Raw genomic sequence first — 20,409 nt, 5'->3', positions numbered from 1 at the left:
ACTGCCTTAAAATTTCATCTAGAGTCAGACATCAAGGTGTCTGAAGATTAAGGAGACATGTCTTACTCTTCTCAAACGGGTGGAGGTAGGAAGAACGGGCAGGTGGCCCAGGCGTGTGGAAGCTAATGCTTCTTTTCTCTTGTTTGGGGCAAGTCCGTCACCTCCGACAAGAGCACAGAAGAGCTGAGTGGGTAGAAAAGAGAAATGATTCTCCAAGACAAGAAGAGGCGGGAATAGTCATGGGGAATAAAGTCATTTCTGTCAGATTGTGACCTAGTGAACATAGGCTCTCAATGAATGAATGCATTTTTTCTCAAGATCAGGAATCCCTTGGTGCACTTTGCAAATGAGAAGCATACTCTGTTCACGTACAGTAACAGAGGAGTCTGAGGCTGACAGGGAGGGTTGGGGGAGATTGTGAAAACTTCTCAGACCGTCGTAAGTAGCTTGAATTTCTTGACTGGGCAAGGAATATGAAGGCAAGTAGATAGACGGAGCTTGGAAGGGAATGGAGACATCCCTTCCTTCGAGTGGAGGGAAGGCAGGATGGGAGGGGATGTGGATTCAGTTTATAGGAGGTGTAAGATGTGAGAGGGATTTCATGCCTGGCAGTCTCTATTTCCTTAACAGAGTAGGGATTAACGTAATTGATGGATAATCTATTGGATTAAGAAGATTTATAGCAATTGTCAAGTTTTAGAAATGCCATTAATAGATATAGGTGTGAGATAGATCACCTGACAACTCAGCAGAGGCTGAAGACCAAGATCAAGCAGTGGCAACTTCAACACAACCAGACACTTTTTTGTAGCAGATATCAGCAACCCTGGAGCAAAAGTAGAAGACAGACCACTGGGTTGATCCTCAGCCATGGCCTGCCAGCCTGGACGTGAATTGCCTAGGGTCAAGGAGCAGGGTAATTAGGCCAGCTAGAGAAGGATCGTGAGGTCAAAACTGGACAGGGAGGCCTTAGGAGATTAGTTAGAATCAAATACAGTGAGCCTCTGACAATTAGAGGGCAGGAGGGAAAGGTGGTCAGAAAAAGGACATTTTTAAAGTTTTTTTAAATTGAAGTATAGTTGATTTACAATGTTGTGTTAATTTCTGCTATACACAAAGTGATCAATATCTCTCTCTCTCTATATATATATGTATATATATATATTCTTTTTCATATTCTTTTCCATTATGGTTTATTACAGGATATTGAATATAGTTCCCTGTGCTCTACAGTAGGACCTTGTTGTTTATCCACTCTATACATAACAGTTTGCAGCTGCCAATCCCAAGCTTCTACTGCATCCCTGCCCCAAAACCCCTCCGCCTTGGCAACCACAAGTCTGTTCTCTATGTCTGTGAATCTGTTCCTGTTTCATAGGTAGATTCATTTGTGTCGTATTTTAGATTCCACAAATAAATGATATCATATGGTATTTCTCTTTCTGATTTACTTCACTTAGTTTGATAATCTCTAGATCCATTCATGTTGCTGTAAATGACATTATTTCATTCTTTTTTATGGGTGAGTATAATAGTATTCCATTATATATATGAACCACATCTTCTTTATCCATTCATCTGTCAATGGACATTTAGGTTGTTTTCATGTCTTGTCTGTTGTGAATAGTGCTGTTATGAACATAGGGGGTACATGTATCTTTTTGGATTATAGTTTTGTCCGGATATATGCCCAGGAGTAGGATTGCTGAGTCATATGGCAACTCTATTTTTAGTTTTTTGAGGAACCTCCATACTGTTCTCCATAGAGGCTGCACCAATTTACATTCCCACCAACAGTGTAGGAGGGTTACCTTTTCTCCACACTCATTCTAGCATTTTTTTATATGTAGACTTTTTTTTAGGAAGTTTGTTTGTTTGTTTGTTTGTTTATTTATGACTGTGTTGGCTCTTCATTTCTGCGCGTGGGCTTTCTCTAGTTGCCACGAGTGGGGGCTACTTTTCATTGCGGTGTGCAGGCTTCTCGTTGCAATGGCTTCTCTTGTTGCGGAGCACGGGCTCTAGGCATGTGGGCTTCAGTAGTTCTGGCACGAGGGCTCGAGAGCATGCAGGCTTCTGTAGTTGTGGTGCACAGTCTTAGTTGCTCTGTGGCATCATCCCCGACCAGGGCTTGAAACTGTGTCCCCTGCATTGGCAGGCTGATTCTTAACCACTGCACCAGGGAAATCTTATATGTAGACTTTTTAATGCTGACCATTTTGACAGTGTGAGGTGGTACCTCATTGTAGTGATTTGCATTTCTCTAATAATTAGTACTGTTGAGCATCTTTTCATGTGCCTGTTGGCCATCTGTATGTCTTCTTGGGAGAAATGTCTATTTAGGTCTTCTGCCCATTTTTCAACCGGGTTGTTCGTTTTTTTTGTGAAAAGGGATATTTTTAAATGGAGCTATTTAGAGTCCAGAGCATGTCCACAAGGAAGTAAGCTGTGAAGTGGAGACAGGAGTCGTTGAAGTAGCAGAGACCAAGGGAAATAAGGCATTTTGAACACCTGCCAGCAATGGCCTTTCTCCCCACCCTCCAGTGGAGTTGGCCCTGTGTTGGGAGCAGGGGAACAGGTCCCAGAGAAAAGCTGGGCAGACACCTGGTCTCAGGCTGATTCCATGCAAAGGGTACAAAGCAGTGTGGCTGGAGTTCAAGTTCTAGGGGAAGGAAGACGGCAAGCTGAGACTGGGAGGCGGAGGATGTGTGGGTTCTCAAGGGAAAAGAGACAGTGATTCTTGGGCAGAGAACCTTGGCATTCTGAGAACCCCTCATTTTCTTCTTATCAAAAGGAAATGGGGGACTTCCCTGGTGGCGCAGTGGTTAAGAATCCGCCTGCCAATACAGGGGACACTGGTTTGATCCCCAGTCCATGAAGATTCCACATGCTGAAGAGCAACTAAGCCCGTGCACCACAACTACTGAGCCCACATGCCACAACTGCTGAAGCCCATGCTCCTAGAGCCCGTGCTCCGCAACAAGAGAAGCCACTGCAATGAGAAGCCCGTGCACCACAGCAAAGACTAGCCCTGGCTCGCCACAACTGGAGAAAGTCCACGCACAGCAATGAAGACCCAATGCAGCCAAAAAATAAAATAAATAAATAAATAAATAAATTTATTTTTTAAAAAAAGGAAATGGCACTATATTGCAGGAAAGAAGTAGATGTAAAATATACTTCAATATTGCTTGATTTTGTTATATATGTTATATTCTTATTTTTTTAAACAATGAAGTTTTTTTTAAAAAGGCAACAGCAGGGACTCTGCCTAGTGGGTATCCGCCCACTGCCTGGACTCAGGTGCCTATACCCATCTTTATTGCCTGCCTCTAACAGCCTCCCTCTTTATCCACCACTCTCTCCCAGGCCTGGGCTGCATTTCCCCAAGTGGCCAGCAGAGGGTCCTTCCACAAACAAATACACTTTTTCATCATTCTATCTAAAGATGAGAGACTGTCCCGGTGGACCAGAAACCTGGGGTGGTAGAAGCAGAACTGGGTCAATTCCAAGGTCTACAGTCCAATTCCTTTCCAGCTCCCATAGCACCCTGCTACCCTCTTTCCCTATAGATACATAAAGCTCCTTACCAACTGCTTCTCCCACAAATCCCTGCCCAGAGCACCCTGTGTCTGCTAGATTAGCTCCCGGCACTAAGCCGAGACAGGAATTTTCTGCTTCTGCCTTGCTCCTCGTAAGCCAATTATCATCGACCCTTGCCTATCTGGGTCTAGGGAACCTGTCCCAGATGGAGGCTGTCTTGGTGGTGGTGGGAGGGGGGGTTATGGGACACGGAATTGGGGAGGATCCTAGAAACAGCAGAGGATCATTCCCAGGGAATGGAAGGTCTATTTGAGGAAAGGGAGGAGGTCCATTTGGGCACTGAGGGAAAGTCCATGGTGGGAGATTGGAAATTTATTCAGAGGATGAGAAATCAAAGTGTGCCCCCAGACTAGCAACATCAGCATCACCTGGGGACTTATTAGGGATGTAAATTCTCTGACCCCACCCCAGATACTGAATCAGAAACTCTGGGAGGGGGGTCCCATGATCTGTGCTGCAAGGAGCCCTCCAGGGGATGCTCATGTGTGCTAAGCTTGGGAACTACTGCTCTCAAGTTACAAGGTCTCTTCCAGGAGTTAGAGGTGTGTGTTCTATGGAATCAAAGTTCTGTCTTAGAAGGTATGTGGAGGGAGTTGAGGGTATCTCCCAGAATGGGGAGGGTCTGTCCTAGTGGACCTCTAGAAGATTGGAAAGCTTTTCTATCCTAGAATGGGAAGAAGCCTGTTCAGGGGAGTGGAGATGGAAATGCCTCTTACGAAGGAGTGAGGACAGAATGAGAAAGTGACACTATTAGGGAATGAGGAAGTTTGACGGAGTAGATCAAGTCATGGTTTAGAATGTGTAGTCTTGGATTTGGATCCCTAGAGCCATTACATGTGACCTCATACTTGTACTTAACATTTCTGAGCTTCAGTTTCCTTATCTGAAACATGGGAGGATGATACTGGCCTCATAAAGCCTTTGTGAGAACTGGTTAGGCTGTTTAGTCAACAGATGGCTATAGAGCGGGTTTTCTGTGCACACATTTTGGGAATTCAGGGGAGAAAGAGACAGACCTAGCTCCTTCTTCAGAGATCACATCTCTATGCTGAGTGCCTAGCATACAGTAGGCATCAACAAAAGTAGTTTCCCCTCCTTTGCCAAGGTAATGGGAGAGTCTTCTGGGGGAAATGAAATGACTTTGAACCATGGTAAATCTGACCTTGAGAGTAAGGATATATGATCCATTCTTGAGAATTAAAAATCATCATCTATTGCTAAGCACTTGAACACCTGGATCTCATAAGAACATTTTGAGGCAGATATAGAGGATTTTTAATATCTCCACGGCATGGATGAAGCTCAGAGAGGTGGAGAAATTTGCTTGAGTACAGAACTAGTAAAAACACCAAGGGTAGAATGCAAATCTTCCAACTCCAAATTCAGGACACGGAAGATGTGTTCACAAAAAAATGGGGAGAGGGCTTCTTATGTCTTAGAGAAGGGGAAGGCCTGTTCCAGGGAAAAGAGAGGCCTTTAGTGGGTGCATGGCAGGTGTTCATATATATATATATATATATATATATATATATATATATATATAAATTTATTTATTTATCTTTGCCTGCACTGGGTCTTCGTTGCTGCACATGGGCTTTCTCTCATTGAGGAGAGCGGGGACTGCTCTCCATTGCGGTGCACGGGCTTCTCAGTGTGGTGGCTTCTCTTGTTGCAGAGTGTGGGCTCTAGGTGTGTGGGCTTCAGTAGCTGCAGCATGTGGGCTCAGTAGTTGTGGCTCATGGGCTGTAGAGCATGCAGGCTTCTGTAGTTGTGGCACATGGCTTAGTTGTTCTGCGGCATGTGGGATCTTCCCAGACCAGGGCTTGAACCCATCTCCTCTGCACTGGCAGGTGGATTCTTAACCACTGTGACACCCGGGAAATCCTGTGGCAGGCACTCTAACCCAGGGAATGGAAGGTTCATCTAGGGCAGTAGCTCTGAACTTTGCCCACTCAGTGGGATCAGTTGGGGAGTGTTTAAAACTAATGCCTGGATCCCACTTTAGAGATCATGAATTGCTTTGGAGTCTTATCTAAACATATTTGAAAGGCTGAGGACCACTGCTGTGGGACAGGGGGTGTGAATCACATAGGGTGGAAAGCTGGCAGAAGACTTGGAAATTTTGGTCTCTGAAGATAGGGAAGGTGGTCCTGAGGAATGGGGACAGAGCATCCCTAAGGAAGGGGAGGAAGTTTTCCTGAGCATTGGAAAGTTGTATGCCAGGGAATGGAGGGGAGGTCGTTAAGCTATAGAGGTTATCTCGAGAGAATAAAGAGCTTGTCTAGAAAGTGGACGGAGACAGTCCATTTGGGAGTAGGGTTCCCAGAGGCTTCCTAGCACAGTGGGTAAAAGTGAGGGCTTTAGGGTTTAAGCCCTGTCCTGCTACCAACTAGATGTGTCCTCCCTGTGCCTCAGTTTCTTTATCTGTAAAGATACTGAGGCATAGGTTGTAACACCAGCCTCACAGGGATATTGTGAGAATTAAATGAGCTAATGCAACTGTTGCGGGGTGGGGGGTCTATAGCAGAGCACTGGAGGTTAACTTGGAGAATGGAGGGCCTGAGGAATGGTGGTGATGTGGGGCATGGGTCGGGGAAGGTAGGGAAACTCTAAGTCACAGGGTGGGGCCTGGAGATGTCCTGCAGGGGCCGCCAGCCTCCAGGCTGCAGAGAGGCTGGCAGAGGGGGGGACCAGCGGGGGAGAGGTTTGACTGCTAGTAACCTCTCATCTGCTGCAGTAAGGAGATGCCTCAGCAGTGGCAGCAGCACCAGCAGCCTCCCCTCCCATCCGTCTCTGCTGTGTGACAGGTGGGAACTTAAAAGCTCAGGTCACGTGTCTCGGCTGGCTAACCTACTTTCCCCTTGAAGTTGGGGGCCGGGGCAGGCAGGGGCCAAGAGGAGTTGCCTGAGAAAGGCGCAGAGCAGGGGAAAGCCCCAGAGTGCATTGGAAGGCTTGTGGGGTGAGGGAGAGAATGCATATGTATGTGAGAAGATGCCAAAAACAGCGTTCTGAGAGCCGTGTGTACACACTGGCACACATGTACCTCCAGCATCAGGCATTGCCTGTCTTAAAGGCCTGAGTTTGCCTGGAAGAATAAAGATTTCTACAGTCAGAGCAGGCTGAGCTCTGGGTACCAGTTTAACCTTGGAGCTGCCTGCAAGCTCTCCCAAAGCAGCCACCTCTGTCCTTTTATAACTACTCTCCTCGCCCCTAGAGAGGGAAAGGGTAGGCGGGGAAGACGGGAGGAGGGGGCGGGGCCGGGGCGGTTGTCCCAAGATTCTTGCTTCCAAAGCCTTTTAATCTAGTTTGGGGATACCCAGGGGATGCCCTGAGCTCAAGGGCCAGAATTGTGGGAAACTGATAGGGGTGCTAGTAGTGCAGACAGGCTGACAACTCCACAATCCCTTGAGAGTGACGGAAACTGCACCCCCAATCCCCCTCCTCCACCACCATTTTTATAGCTGTAATCCAGGGACCTGTCCCCACTGAGTGACTTCAGCTCTCCTTTCCTCAGTGCCTCCAAGCCGGCCCTTCGCCACCAATCCCAGTCCCTGGTCCACAATTGCACACGTTCCGGCACCCCGCGTCACCGGCGTGTCTCTCCCCCTCGCCATCCTCACCCCCCGCGGGCTGCGGGGCGGCGCGGGCCCTTTAAGAACAGCGGGACCCGCGAGCAGCAGCTCGGAGGAGAGCGCAGTCGCCCGGCGGGTTCGGGAGGACAAGGCCCCGAGGATCGGGCTCAGGGAACAGGGTGTGCGAGGCCAAGCGGAGCAGGGGCGAGCCCCAATCGCCCCTCCCCAACCTTGTCGTCCCTCTTCTGACTTGAGGACCGAGCCCTCCCCTGTCGCCTGCCCCGCCCCGGCCCCGCCCCGGCCTGGCTGCCGGGACCGGGAGCCGGGACGCCGGTGCTGCAGCCAGAGGCAGGTAAGGGGGGCCCGGAATCTCCATCCTCGGCCCGTAGCATTCCTAAGCATCTCGGCTCCGCACCGGCCCGGGGGCCGCTCAAGGTGACCAGGCTTGTGGAGGATGGGAGGGGATGAGCCTGCCATGGGGGGCTTAGTTGGCAGTGGGGGTTTTAAGTCCCGGTGGTGCGCCAGTCTTTGGGGAGAGCCTAGGGCGCGCGGATCCAGGGGCTCCGGCGGGAGGGGCTGGCCAGGGCGTCTCACCCAGGAATGCGGAGGGGAACGCAGCGGGAGGCCCAGAGCCTCCTCTTCCTCCGCCTCCGCCTGGTCCATCCTGCGCTCACCCTGCTATCCTGACCTCCTCGCAGGCAGCCTCCGCCAGCCGCTTCTTCCCCACTCCCCCGCCCCCATCCAGTCCCCAGGGACTGCCGGCTTGCGGGGTAAGGAGATTAGAGCCTCCGTGGGGAGGAGGGAGAGGATGCGCGCTTCGAGGGGCCGGGCTGTTGCCAGGCTTGGGCTGGGGCTGCCCGGGACCGAGGAGAGGTTGGGACTGAACGTTGCTGCGCTGGGAGTGGTGGTCGGGGGGAGGACCGATGCTCTGGCGGTGGGATGTGTGTGCTCCCAGTAGCCGATCTACCCTGAGAAGGAGGTGGGGAGTGGGGGCGAGGGCACGTTAGAAAGCAAGGGAGCTCTGAGCCAGGGATCAAGGTCTGCCCCAAACTGAGCAGGCTCTCTCCCTGCAGGCCGGAGGCGGCGTGATGGCGGAGAAGGCACTGGAGGCCGTGGGCTGTGGACTAGGACCTGGGGCTGTGGCCATGGCCGTGGCGCTGGAGGACGGGGCGGAGCCCCCTATGCTGACCACACACCTGAAGAAGGTGGAGAACCACATCACCGAAGCCCAGCGCTTCTCCCACCTACCCAAGCGCTCAGCCGTGGATATCGAGTTCGTGGAGCTGTCCTATTCCGTGAGGGAGGGGCCCTGCTGGCGCAAACGGGGTAAGGGTGCAGCCTGATGGGGAGCTGCGGGCCCCCATGTGTTGTCCCTTCAGGAGCATGAGGCCTGGGTGTCCCCTGTTCTGCAAATCCTGTCGGAGCGTGTCCACTAAAATCTCTGCCCCTCATTCACTGTGCGCACAGCTGAGGTGCCAGGATCTGCGCTCCCCCTATGTAGGACACTAGGTTCAATTGGTTATTTCCTCTCCCAAGTTGACACTATCACCTCTGGTCCTTGAGGAGTTTTCCCATCTTTGTTTCAGGTAGAGCTCCTTTGAGGGCTGATGTGAGAAAGTAGGGACTGTGTTCCAGGGGTTGTCCTCAGTGGTTAGCATTTATCCTTGGACTTACAGAGCACTGCTAATTTAAAAAGATGTTTTCATTGCTGTCTTCTTACTTTATTCTTGGCGAAGTCCTCCGGGGCAGCAAGGGTGGAGGCTTGGCAGGATAGATGACATCCCTATGTTACTGATAAGGAAACCGAGGTCCAGAGAAGTTGAGTAACTTGATCAATGTCACACAGCTAATAAGTGGCAGTGCTGGGACCAGAACCCAGGCTTTCCAGCTCTCCATGCAGTGTTCCTTTCTCTCTCTTAACTTCGCTGTTAAGCATTCCCATCCCCTCCTCATTTCTCCCATTAGGACAGGTGGGTAAGGTCTGGCTGGGGCTCTGAGTTCCTCTGAACCCTGACCATCTCCTGCATCCCTTGCATCTTTTGCCCCCCACCCCACCCCTCTGCTCTGGGCGGGTTGAGCTGGGAATAGAGAAGCTGGGTTTTTCCCCAGAGCCTGGGTGTGGATCAGGGGTGGAGCTGGGACATTGTTCTCTGATGTTTAAGAAATATTTGGGGTGCTTCAGAACGGGGCTGAGCCTGAGCTCTCTCTGCCCTCCCTACCCTCATTCCCAGGAGCAAACAAAAGGTCACAGGGTCTGAGCCACTGGAAACTGAGGCATTCGGGCTCCCTGCTCAGCGCCTGTCCCTAAGCAGGCTCTTGGCTCTGGGTAAAATGAGGAGGTGGCTGTTATTTCCTCAGCCCTCACAGTTTTAAGGAAAAATGAAGATACAAAAGAAATGTGTCTAGATGGGCCAGCTCTCTGGTTGCTTTAACCCAGCAGCCACAAGTGGGCACCCCTGACCAGGTCCTTCCCTCATTTGCCCTTGCCAGCCCCACTCTGCTCTACTGGCCATTTTGCCATCTCTTCCATCCCTTGACCCTTCCTCTGCCCTCTGTCCTCCTCTCTCTGCCTTCTCTTTTCACTTGAATCTCTGTCCCCTTCTCTGGAGTACAGAAAGCAATTAGAGGTAGGCAGAGAGGAAAAGGAGCAAGGGGTGTGGAGAGAGGGAGATTTCTGTCTTTCCTATGTAAGTGTTCGTCACTCGCCTCTCCTAATTATATACATTTCTTGATTTTTAAAACACTTTTCTATTGATTATTATCAATTATATCACTTAATATTCATAATAACCTTATTATGTCCTTGGGAGGAGATATTACTAGCCTCATTTTATAGATGAGGAAACGGAGGCCCTGAAAGATTAAGTGACTTCATAAAGCTGTAAAGAGAGTTACTAACTGAGGCAGAGCTAGAACTCTGGTGGGTCTCCATCCTGAAGGCCTGGCAAGCCCCTTCTGTGCTGAGCAGTTGCGGTCCAGCAGGAGTCCCAAGACATGGGTTCCTAGCCACTTGTAAGCTGTGTGACCTTGGGCAGGCTACTTACCCTCTCTTGGCCTCACTTTCCTCGTCTGTAAACAGGGATGATAAGAATACCCACCACACAGGCTTGCTGTGCAGCTCAGCTGAGACATTAGCTGTGAAAATGCTTCATGAAAGGCAAGCGTAAGATGATATTTGAATTCGGCGTCAGTGTTCAATCGAGTGCTTGGTGGTGATTAAATGAGGGAAGGTCCATCATCACCACCTCCTTCCCCTGCAAAAGAAATCACTTCCTGTGAGTGGCTCTGAAAGGCACACGCTGGTGTGTGCAACCACACCATCTTTCTGATTGACGGTGATGATGACTGAGGCAGAGGGTTGGAATCCATGATTTCCCCTCTCCCACTAAAGCACTTTGCTGTGTGACCTTGGGTGAGTCACTGGATGTCTCTGGGCCCCAGTTGCCTCATCCATGTTGCTATAGCAGCGACTGAGACAATGAACTTTGTAAACTGGAAAGTACCATCCAGGCAGTTGGTGTGATCAGGATCCCACAGTGGGCAGCAGCTGATCGCCTGTCTGACCAGATGTGTCCAGAGGGACAGCTGGGTGCTGTGCAGCGAGGGTGAAAGATCACATCCCTTCACGGCCTCCACTAAGGAGGTAGAATGGAGAGGGAATTGGGCTCTGTAGGGGTCAGAGGAGGGTGGTAGTGAGCAAGGTACCTGGTGGGGATTGGTGTTTTGGCCTCACTGAGGCAGGTCTGCAAGCACAGAAGGCGGGCTAGCCTCCTTGGCTTCATCTTTCCTCTCCACCCTGTTGTCTCAGCAGTTGACTCCATGGAGTCTCTGCCCTCTGCTCCCTGGATTGTATTACATATATGCTGATATATAGCAGAGCTTTTCCTCCCAAAGCCTGGTGAGCCTCTGCTTTCCCTTTCCATTTTGAAATGCTGCTCATCCTTCAAGACTTAGCTCGAACACCACCTCTTCCCTGAAGCCATTCCTGATTTCCCTCTTGCCCCTCCACCCTCATCAATTCCATTTTCTGCATTTTCCTTGCACATGATTTGTACTTCTGTTATAACCCTTATTTTATCTTTCTTCAGATCCTTAGATGGTTTCTTGTCCATCTTTTTTACATAGACAATCACCATCTTGAGTGCAGGAACTATGTCTTCCTCATTTTTTTGGTCCTGTGTCTGGTACAGAGCTTGGAATGTAGTATATATCAATAAGCGTTTGTCAAATGAAATTAATAATGAAATGTCACTTGTTTTTAATGTGCTCTATGTGCCAAGCACTGTGTCACATGCTTTACGTATATTATCTCATTGAATCTTTATAGCAACCCTATGAGATAGGTACTATCATCCTCATTTTACAGATGAGGGACCTGGAGCTCAGAGAGTTTAAGCAACTTGCCCGAGGTCACACAGCTGGTAAGTGTGGAGCCAGAATTTGAACATAGATCCACCTGACTCCAAACCGGTACTCTAAATACATATGCTGCCTCCCAATAAGTGAATGAAAGGTGAGATTTTACTGGTCCATGTTAGGGGCTGCAGAGACAGCACACTGAAGAAGGCTTTTTAGAATGAGGCCAAGGCTCTGAGAATACACAGTCATAGAACAAACACTTATTGAGCATCTGGTACATGCAAGTCAGTCTGCTAAGGTTACAAAGATGTGTAAGATGCAGACCCTGCCCCCAAGGAGCTCACTAACTAAGAGGCTGGGGGAGGGGGTTGAAGGGCAGGCACATCAAGTAACAAACATGCTGGCATATGAGAAGTGCCATGGGAACACAGAGGACAGTCAGCCAGCCCAGGCTGGATCATTGGAAGAGGCTTTCTGGAGGGGATGAGAGCGTGACTGCTGTGCTTGTAGAAAAGGAGAAGAGTCTTCTGTAACTTTGATCTCCTCTCCACGGCAATCCATGAGATGTGGGGGGTTCCCCATGGCCTTCAGAAGAGCACTGTCACCTCACGTACTTTGCCATTAGTGGTGGTCATTTCTAGGGGGGGCAGGATGAGAGGGTATAGGTTACTATTGAGGCTCTGAGGGTCGCTCCTCATCCTCACCAATTCACACTGCCTATTTCACTGATAGCCATGGCTCCTAAGACTTTGGGGTGTCTCTGTTCACTGAGGCCCTGATCAAAAGTTCCTCCCGCCCTCACTGCAGGTTATAAGACCCTCCTTAAGTGCTTATCAGGTAAATTCTGCCGCCGGGAGCTGATTGGCATCATGGGCCCCTCAGGGGCTGGCAAGTCCACGTTCATGAACATCTTGGCAGGATACAGGTGAGGACAAGGCTGGGGTAGAATGGGGGAGGACCCAGGGAGAGGGGTCCCCTGGGGAGCACAGAAGGGGTTCTGAAGTGACGCTGACCCGCATCCCCAACCAACATTCCTGCAGGGAGTCTGGAATGAAGGGGCAGATCCTGGTCAACGGGCGGCCGAGGGAACTGAGGACCTTCCGCAAGATGTCCTGCTACATCATGCAGGATGACATGCTGCTGCCACACCTCACGGTGTTGGAAGCCATGATGGTGAGGGCTGGACGACCATCTCCTCCTCCCAGTCCCCCCTTTGTCTGCTGTCCCCATCCTTTCCGTTGGCTAAGGGGTCAAGGCCATGCCCTCTCCCACGCGTATCTGATCCGCCTCCACTCTGGGCCCCAGGTCTCTGCTAACCTGAAGCTGAGTGAGAAGCAGGAGGTGAAGAAGGAGCTGGTGAGTGGGGGCGGGGGGGGGGGTGGGGATGCGGGGGAACAGAACAGCTGCCCTTTTCAGTGCTGCTGAATTCTGGGGCCCCCGAGTTGGGCTGTAGGAGAGGGTTGGCCCAGGCTGGGACTTTGGGCTTAAGGGAGATGCTTATCTAAATTGGGGTGGTGCTGGGGGGAGCAGAGACTCTGAAGCTGACCTGGGGTTGGTGGGGGGCTGGGCCAGGTGACGGAGATCCTGACAGCACTGGGCCTGCTGTCCTGCTCCCACACGAGGACAGCCCTGCTCTCCGGAGGGCAGAGGAAGCGCCTGGCCATCGCCCTGGAGCTGGTCAACAACCCACCTGTCATGTTCTTTGACGAGCCCACCAGGTAACTCTCCCGCTCCTCTCCTACCAGGATGCCTCCTCCTCTCAGCCCAGAGCCAGGGCTGGAGGACTGCATCTGCTCCCCTGCTGGAGACCAGAGCATGTATGTGCAGCCTCCTGGGCCCAGAGAAGGGCTCCACCCCTGCCAATCCTGTTTTCGTAGCAGCCCCATCCTTCACCCTCGCAGAAATCCCCATGTCCTCCTCAACTGAGGCCGCCTGCTCCTTCTCTCCCCCACAGCCAATCAGTCACCAAGTCCTGCTAATTCTACCTTCTTTTTCCATCACTCAGATTCGTCCCACCCCCATTCTTAGTGCCAATGCTTAAGTTCAGGACGTCATCCACTCTTGCCTGCCTTTCTGCAACAGACTCCTATCTCCTTGTCTCCAGTCTCTCCCAGCCCATCCTTCTTCCAAACTGCAACCAGAGTGAATTTTCTAAAAGACAAGTCTGGCAGTACTCACTCCCCTGCTTAAAAAACATGTGATGATTCCCATTTGCCCTCAGAATAAAGTCAGAGGACTTACAAGGTCCCAGTCTGAACCTACTTCTCTGGCCTCACATCTTGCTTCACGCTGTCTTGTATTTTATGCTCTAATAATATTGAATCACTTATAATTCTCTTAGTCAAGCCATGTGTTTCATGCCTCTGAGCTTTGTACATGCTGTGTCTTCTGCCTGGAATGCCCTTCACCACCGTACCTGCCCTTCTTACCTCACCTGATTTAGCTCTTTCTTCTGCCAGACTCACTTAGGAACGTTCTCTGACTACCCTCCAACACCTTTGTACAGCAGAGCTGAATCCTCCCTGCTTTCACCCCATGTCTCTACAGCATGGTCCACATTATCTCAAATTATCTGTGCATCTCTCTCTCTCTCTCCCTCCTTCCCTCCCTCTCGACCAGAACCTACACCTTATTTATTCATCCTTGTAATCCCTGTGCCTGGCATTCAACAGGTGCATAATAATTGCTTGTTACACCTAACAGTACTCGGGGCTTCTTGGTACCTCCCAACGCCTGAATCATACAGTGTGGATGGGATATAGGGATGGCCAGGGTGACCCCTCTCCTGCCAGCTTCCTCGCCCACATAGCAGCTGCCCCACCCACACACTCCTTTCCCTTGGCTTCTGCTCACCTCACCCTGCCCCCTGGTGGCCTCTCTCTGGACAGTGGTCTGGACAGCGCCTCTTGTTTCCAAGTGGTATCCCTCATGAAGTCCCTGGCCCAGGGGGGCCGTACCATCATCTGCACCATCCACCAGCCCAGTGCCAAGCTCTTTGAGATGTTTGACAAGGTGAGGGTCTCTGGGCCTCAAAGGTGACTGGCCCGTGATGGGGAGAGGGAAGGGTCAGTAGAGGTGTGATGGGACCTGCCTGACTTGCTCGTGGTGTTTTCCTCACCCTTCTCTTTCTGCCTCAGCTTTACATCCTGAGCCAGGGTCAGTGCATCTTCAAGGGCGTGGTCACCAACCTGATCCCCTATCTGAAGGGGCTCGGCCTGCACTGCCCCACCTACCACAACCCAGCTGACTTCAGTGAGTGGGGGCCCATTGGTAGGGACTGGGATGCGGTGGCGGGCCAAAGCTGGGGGTTCAGACCATGCGCTTGGGCCTCCCGGAGGCAGAGATCTCACTGTTGCCTGCCTTCCGCGCACACCCAAGGAAGGGCTGGCTGGCCCTTGGGAAGCAAGGATAGATCTTAGCTGAGCACACCCCTCTGTGTCCCCCAGTCATCGAGGTGGCCTCTGGCGAGTATGGAGACCTGAATCCCCTGCTGTTCAGGGCTGTGCAGAATGGGCTCTGTGCCATGGCAGAGAAGAAGAGCACCCCCGAGAAGAATGAGCTCCCAGCCCCCTGTCCCCCTTGCCCTCCGGTGAGTAGTGGTGGAGAGGGGAGAGTGCAGACTGCAGAGTGGGGGAGGGGAGACAGGACCACGGACATGGCCTTGCCAGAGAGGACATGCCCCAGAGACATCACAACCACTGGGTACTTAGGAAGAACGCAGCACTTGGAATAGACCTGCTATCAGCTGGGTGACCTTGGGCACCTTACTTAACCTCTCTGAGCTTCGACTTTCTCATTCATTTATTTGCTCAACAAATTCTTACTGAGCGTCTGTAGCATGCTGCCCTTAGGGCCACCTGGTAAACAAGACTGAAGCTGTCTCTGACCTCATGGCCATTGTGGTTTACTGTCTTCTCTAACTTGGAGGTGACGATACTTATTTCACAGGGTTATTGGGAGGACTAATTAGATCATCACACAAAGCTCTTCACACTATAGCTGGTACAGTTGGTGTTCACTCCATGCAGCTCTCTACCTTAAATGAGATACTATAACCCTGGGAGGCCAGGAGGGTTATCGTTGCTGTCGGCATCATTATCATTATTAATAATATTGTGAAAATGGTGGCATAAGGGTATTTACACCTTTAGGGTAAATGTTTTCAACGGATTAAAGAGTAGTGACTGAGGAATTCCCTGGTGGTCCAGTGGTTAGGAATCTGTGCTTTCACTGCCGAGGGTGCGGGTTCCACCTTTGGTCAGCCTGTAAGCTGCACCGCGCGACCAAATAAATAAATGAAATGAAGAAAAGTGACTGATCTATTAGTAGCCCCCACAGGTGTCCTTGACTCCTGTCTACCTCCTCCCTCCCATGTTTCTACTCCCTCTTTGTGTCTCTCTCTGAATCTTGCTCTGATTCACACCCCTAAGGCCAGCTTCCAGGTACCCAACTCAATGGTGGAGAGTTCTGGAGGACTCTTGCCCTGGGGATGGGCTCAGGGGTTTTCCCACCAACTGAACTAGGTGTGGAGTGGGAGGTGGGGTAGGTTCACCTGATCCAATTTCCTCTCCCCAGGAAGTGGATCCCATTGAAAGCCACACCTTTGCCACCAGCACCCTCACACAGTTCTGCATCCTCTTCAAGAGGACCTTCTTGTCCATCCTCAGGGACATGGTGAGACATCAAGCTGAGGGAGGGGAGATGGACGTAAGCCTGGACCTGTGGGGTGTAGGATCCCAGCAGCTGGGATGGCAATGGGGTCCCTCCGCCAACAGCCTCCCACCCCAATGCACCCGTGGGTCTCTGTGCCTGTGAGGGCCCACCCAAGTTCCTATCCGAGTGTGCCTCGTCCATCCTTAGCCTGTATCCCTCCTCTCTCCTCACCATCACCCCTCACACAGGTCCTCACCCACCTGCGGTTCATGTCCCACGTGGTAATCGGTGTGCTCATTGGTCTCCTCTACCTGCACATTGGTGACGATGCCAGCAAGGTCTTCAACAACACCGGCTGCCTCTTCTTCTCCATGCTCTTCCTCATGTTTGCTGCCCTGATGCCAACTGTGCTCACCTGTGAGCTGAGCTGCCCTGGGCATGGGGCGGGGTTGGAGGGCTCAGGGTAAGGCCAGGATGCTGGACAGCTGTGCCTGATCGGCCTGTGTCCTCAGTCCCCTTAGAGATGGCCGTCTTCATGAGGGAGCATCTCAACTACTGGTACAGCCTCAAAGCATATTACCTGGCCAAGACCATGGCCGATGTGCCCTTCCAGGTGAGCCTCTTCCTCCCCTTCCCTCGGCCTCCCTCCTGTCTTGCTCCTTCCATCTTTGCTTGCCTCCCTTAACCTTCTTACCTGCCATCCTTTCCTTGACTTCTACTCACTTAGCAGCAAGTGATGAGTACCCACCATGCACCAGGCTCCATGCCAAGCACTAGGGATATAGCAACAAACACGACAGAAGTAGTCTTGACCTTGTGGAACTTATGTTCCAGTGAGAGTAAGAGAGGACAAACAGAAAATGATGAAAATAACAGCCCCACAAATGACTCTGTGACTCTTATTCAAGGCAGTAGAGAATAGTGTAGGCTCTGGAGCCTCACTGCTCCTTGTCAGCTATGAGACCAAGTCACCCAATCTCTCTTTGCTTCAGTGTCTCTACCTATAAAATGGAATGATGATGGTATCTCCCTTGGGATTGTTTATGAAAAGGAAATGAGTTACTACACGTAAAGTACATAGACTAGTGCTTGGCACACACTAAAGTACCCTATAATGTTTGCTGGGATTGGTTTTTGTTATTGCTGCCACCACCCTGTTCCAAGCACCAGCACCACCAATAATCCATAGGGCACCTTTATGCAAATTAGAAAATGTATCTCTACCTGTGGGTGGAGGCTGCACTGTGCTAGGGTGAGACAAGCACAGCTGGGGCTCCACCTCTGGTTGCCTCTTGGTTGGGCGCCTTGTGCAGTGAACAACCTGCACTACTGCACATGGTGAGCTCAGTCCCTGTCCTTGGAGTTGATGGCATCTAGCGGGACAAAATGCTCTCATATATAGAGTTAACTAATTAACAATATAAGCAATATGCTGGTCCAGATGGGAAGGACTTTCAGAGAAGTCACCATGCCTGAATGGGCCCTAATGGGCCTGATGGAAGAGGTGAGACTGGAAGATGAATGAGGCCCTTAGAGCCCGGGAGGAAGGGGACATATGTTGAGTTCATGTGACTGCATAAACAGGAGTGCAGAGGCAGGAGCAGGCCTGGATGCTCTAACAATGGCTGTCCTAGAGGCTCCTGGCTGGGTGAAGCGGAGGGTCTTTGCCGCCGCCCAGCCCTGTGCCCACTCGCCAGGTGGTGTGCCCAGTGGTGTACTGCAGCATCGTGTACTGGATGACAGGCCAGCCAGCTGAGACCAGTCGCTTCCTGCTCTTCTCGGCACTGGCCACCGCCACGGCCTTGGTGGCCCAGTCTTTGGGACTGCTGATCGGAGCCGCCTCCAACTCCCTACAGGTGAGGGGCTAGCAGGTAGGGACCCCCAAGAGAGGGGACAGAGTCTGGTGGGAGGAAGCAAGGCCTGGCCTAAGGAATGGGATGGATCTGTGGGAAACCCAGGGGCCACCCCAGTCCTGGGTCTGTCCTGGTCACCCCTGTGACGAACCGGTCACCTTCCCTCCCCTCCAGGTGGCCACCTTTGTGGGCCCAGTCACCGCCATCCCTGTCCTTTTGTTCTCCGGTTTCTTTGTCAGCTTCAAAACCATCCCCACTTACCTGCAGTGGAGCTCCTACCTCTCCTATGTCAGGTCAGTGCCCCTTCCCTCACCATCTGCCCCTACTCCTCCCTGCAAGAGGCCATGCCCAAGGGTGAGAGATTGCACCTGGGCTCTGGCAGTTTGCCCAGGAAGCAGGGGTCCTGTGCTCTGTGTCCTGCTCTGATGCCCTTGCTTGCCTAGGTATGGCTTTGAGGGTGTGATTCTGACCATCTATGGCATGGAGCGAGGAGACCTGACCTGCTTGGAGGAACGCTGCCCTTTCCGGGAGCCACAGAGCATCCTCCGAGCGCTGGATGTGGAAGATGCCAAGCTCTACATGGACTTCCTGGTCTTGGGCATCTTCTTCCTGGCCCTGCGGCTGCTGGCATACCTTGTGCTCCGTTACCGTGTCAAGTCGGAGAGATAGAGCTTTGCCCTGGCCTGCGCCCCAGCTCCTGCAGCAGGAAGCCCTGGACCCAGCCCTTTGGGACTGTTTTAACCTTGTAGACTTGGACCTTGGTTGCTGGTGCAGCCGGCCTCCCCTCGCTCAGCTCTTCCGCAGGCTGGCTGTCGGACTGCACTCCTAGCCTTGGCCCTGGAGGTGGGGGCGCCAGGCCTCCCCGCCATGCCCAGGAGTCTTCCCAAGTTGATGCGGTCTGTAGCTTCCTCCCTCCTCTCTCCAACATCTGCATGCAAAGACCACTGAGAGGCTGCCACTTTCCTTCCTGCCCCTGCACCCTCTTCTGTCATCTGCTTGGGAGCCCCAGGCTCTCCAGGCCCCCACTGACAACAGACCAAAGTGGCCCCCCGGGGGTCCCCACCACACAAGTGTTTGTAAACTGGGCTGTTATAAGGTTGGGGTTCCAGGGCTGGGTCCTGGCGGGTTCCCCTGGATGTCCCATTTGGACGTTGGAGTGGAGCAGGGATGGACTCCAGAAGTCTCTTCCTCCTCTTCACCTCTCCCTGCCCCTAGACCCTGGCTGATTTGGACAATCTGTTGGGACAGAAGCTGGGTTTTCTGTCTGGATCATCCCTCCCAATCCTGGGGATTGGAGAGGCCTGGTGCCATGGGCTGTCCCCGGACCCCTCCCCATCACCTCTGGTGGGGGCCGGGCCTGTGGCACCTCTGCAATAATGTCTATGTTTCTCTCTCACCCACCGCTGGAACTGGAAAATGCACTTTATTCTGGGGGGTGAGTGGGAGAAGAACCAAGCCTCCTTTCTCACTGCTGGTGTGGTCCCGACATGCTCACTCTCCTTTCCTGAGTTACAGCCACATATACGCGAACAGGCAATCTTGGCCCTACACACATGCGCCGTCCTCCTACGGCTCAGAGGAAGAGCGATGGCGGCGTGGTGGTGGTGGGTGCTGTGGGGAGGGCTGTGTCAACCTCCTCCTAGGGATCCTGCTTTGACTCTAAGGATGAGGCTGGTGCTGCCCAGGGCATCTCCAGGATCTGCAGGTGTCTACCCCCCAGTCTTCCCTCCCTCCCAAGCCAGGGGCAGCACAGGGCACCACTCCCTGGAGTTCAGGACCCCACAGAAGCACAAGCACGAGCATAAGTCAGACTTGGCCACTGCCAGCCATGGCTCTTCTTTTGTGTGTCAAGTTGGCAATCTTACTCCTCCACCCCTTCCAAAGGCACTTGCTGCTCAAACCCCTGTCCATGTTTCTCCACCCGCTTCCTATCAGACAAGGTGGGCCCTGGGCATCAGAGCAGCATGCCTAGGGCACCAGAGCCACAGATACACCTAGAACATGTCTGGCTTTCCTGGGGCCTCATTGTATTTCTGATTTGCCCTTCCCCTAGGGCTCTTGTCCCCTCTTCTTCCGGTACACATACCTCTCTACCTTCCTTACCCTGCCACAGATTCTCCCCATCACACAGAGATGCCAGTTGTATTTGTGGGATTTCACCCGTTATTAATAAAACTTATATTTATACAGTATGCAGCATATAAATGTGCATGGGACCGGCGCCTGGTGTCATGGGCTGTGAGGTGGTCTTCAGAGCTCTTGGCAAGATGTCTGTGAGTTTAGGGAGGCTGCAGCAGGGAATGGGAAGTCCTAGGTGTACCTCAGGCTGGTGAATATGTATCTTATGAGATATCTGTTTCATGCCTCACATC

The 20,409-nt window shown here is 52.0% G+C and overlaps 1 protein-coding gene across 2 annotated transcripts; it reads left to right on the top strand.

Moving 5' to 3' along the window:
• Positions 1-8,260: 8,260 nt before the first annotated feature.
• On the top strand, positions 8,261-18,706 carry ABCG4 (ATP binding cassette subfamily G member 4). Of its 2 annotated transcripts, none has more exons than XM_057749802.1 (14): positions 8,261-8,498; positions 12,339-12,456; positions 12,572-12,704; positions 12,837-12,887; positions 13,104-13,249; positions 14,420-14,543; positions 14,669-14,783; positions 14,978-15,120; positions 16,107-16,205; positions 16,433-16,601; positions 16,697-16,797; positions 17,882-18,040; positions 18,212-18,330; positions 18,481-18,706. In XM_057749802.1, exons 1-14 carry the CDS (start codon positions 8,261-8,263, stop codon positions 18,704-18,706), a joined length of 1,941 nt encoding a protein of 646 aa, XP_057605785.1. The 2 variants fall into 2 exon arrangements, with proteins under 2 accessions (XP_057605785.1, XP_057605786.1); XM_057749803.1 differs by lacking the exon at positions 8,261-8,498 and adding an exon at positions 11,539-11,593.
• Positions 18,707-20,409: the final 1,703 nt, after the last annotated feature.

Source organism: Hippopotamus amphibius, chromosome 9, assembly GCF_030028045.1.
Source record: "Hippopotamus amphibius kiboko isolate mHipAmp2 chromosome 9, mHipAmp2.hap2, whole genome shotgun sequence".
NCBI classification, from domain to species: domain Eukaryota; kingdom Metazoa; phylum Chordata; class Mammalia; order Artiodactyla; family Hippopotamidae; genus Hippopotamus; species Hippopotamus amphibius.
Note: the sequence above shows the minus strand (reverse complement) of the source record. Positions and strands in the feature narration are given on the sequence as shown.

What these genes read in the sequence shown, in the direction of transcription:
- ABCG4 (XM_057749802.1), top strand. Translation starts at nt 8,261, where the DNA reads ATGGCGGAGAAGGCACTGGAGGCCGTGGGCTGTGGACTAGGACCTGGG. An exon ending in CGGTGTTGGAAGCCATGATG is followed by an intron (nt 12,705 to 12,836) that starts GTGAGGGCTGGA and finishes TCTGGGCCCCAG; the next exon opens with GTCTCTGCTAACCTGAAGCT. An exon ending in TTCTTTGACGAGCCCACCAG is followed by an intron (nt 13,250 to 14,419) that starts GTAACTCTCCCG and finishes CTCTCTGGACAG; the next exon opens with TGGTCTGGACAGCGCCTCTT.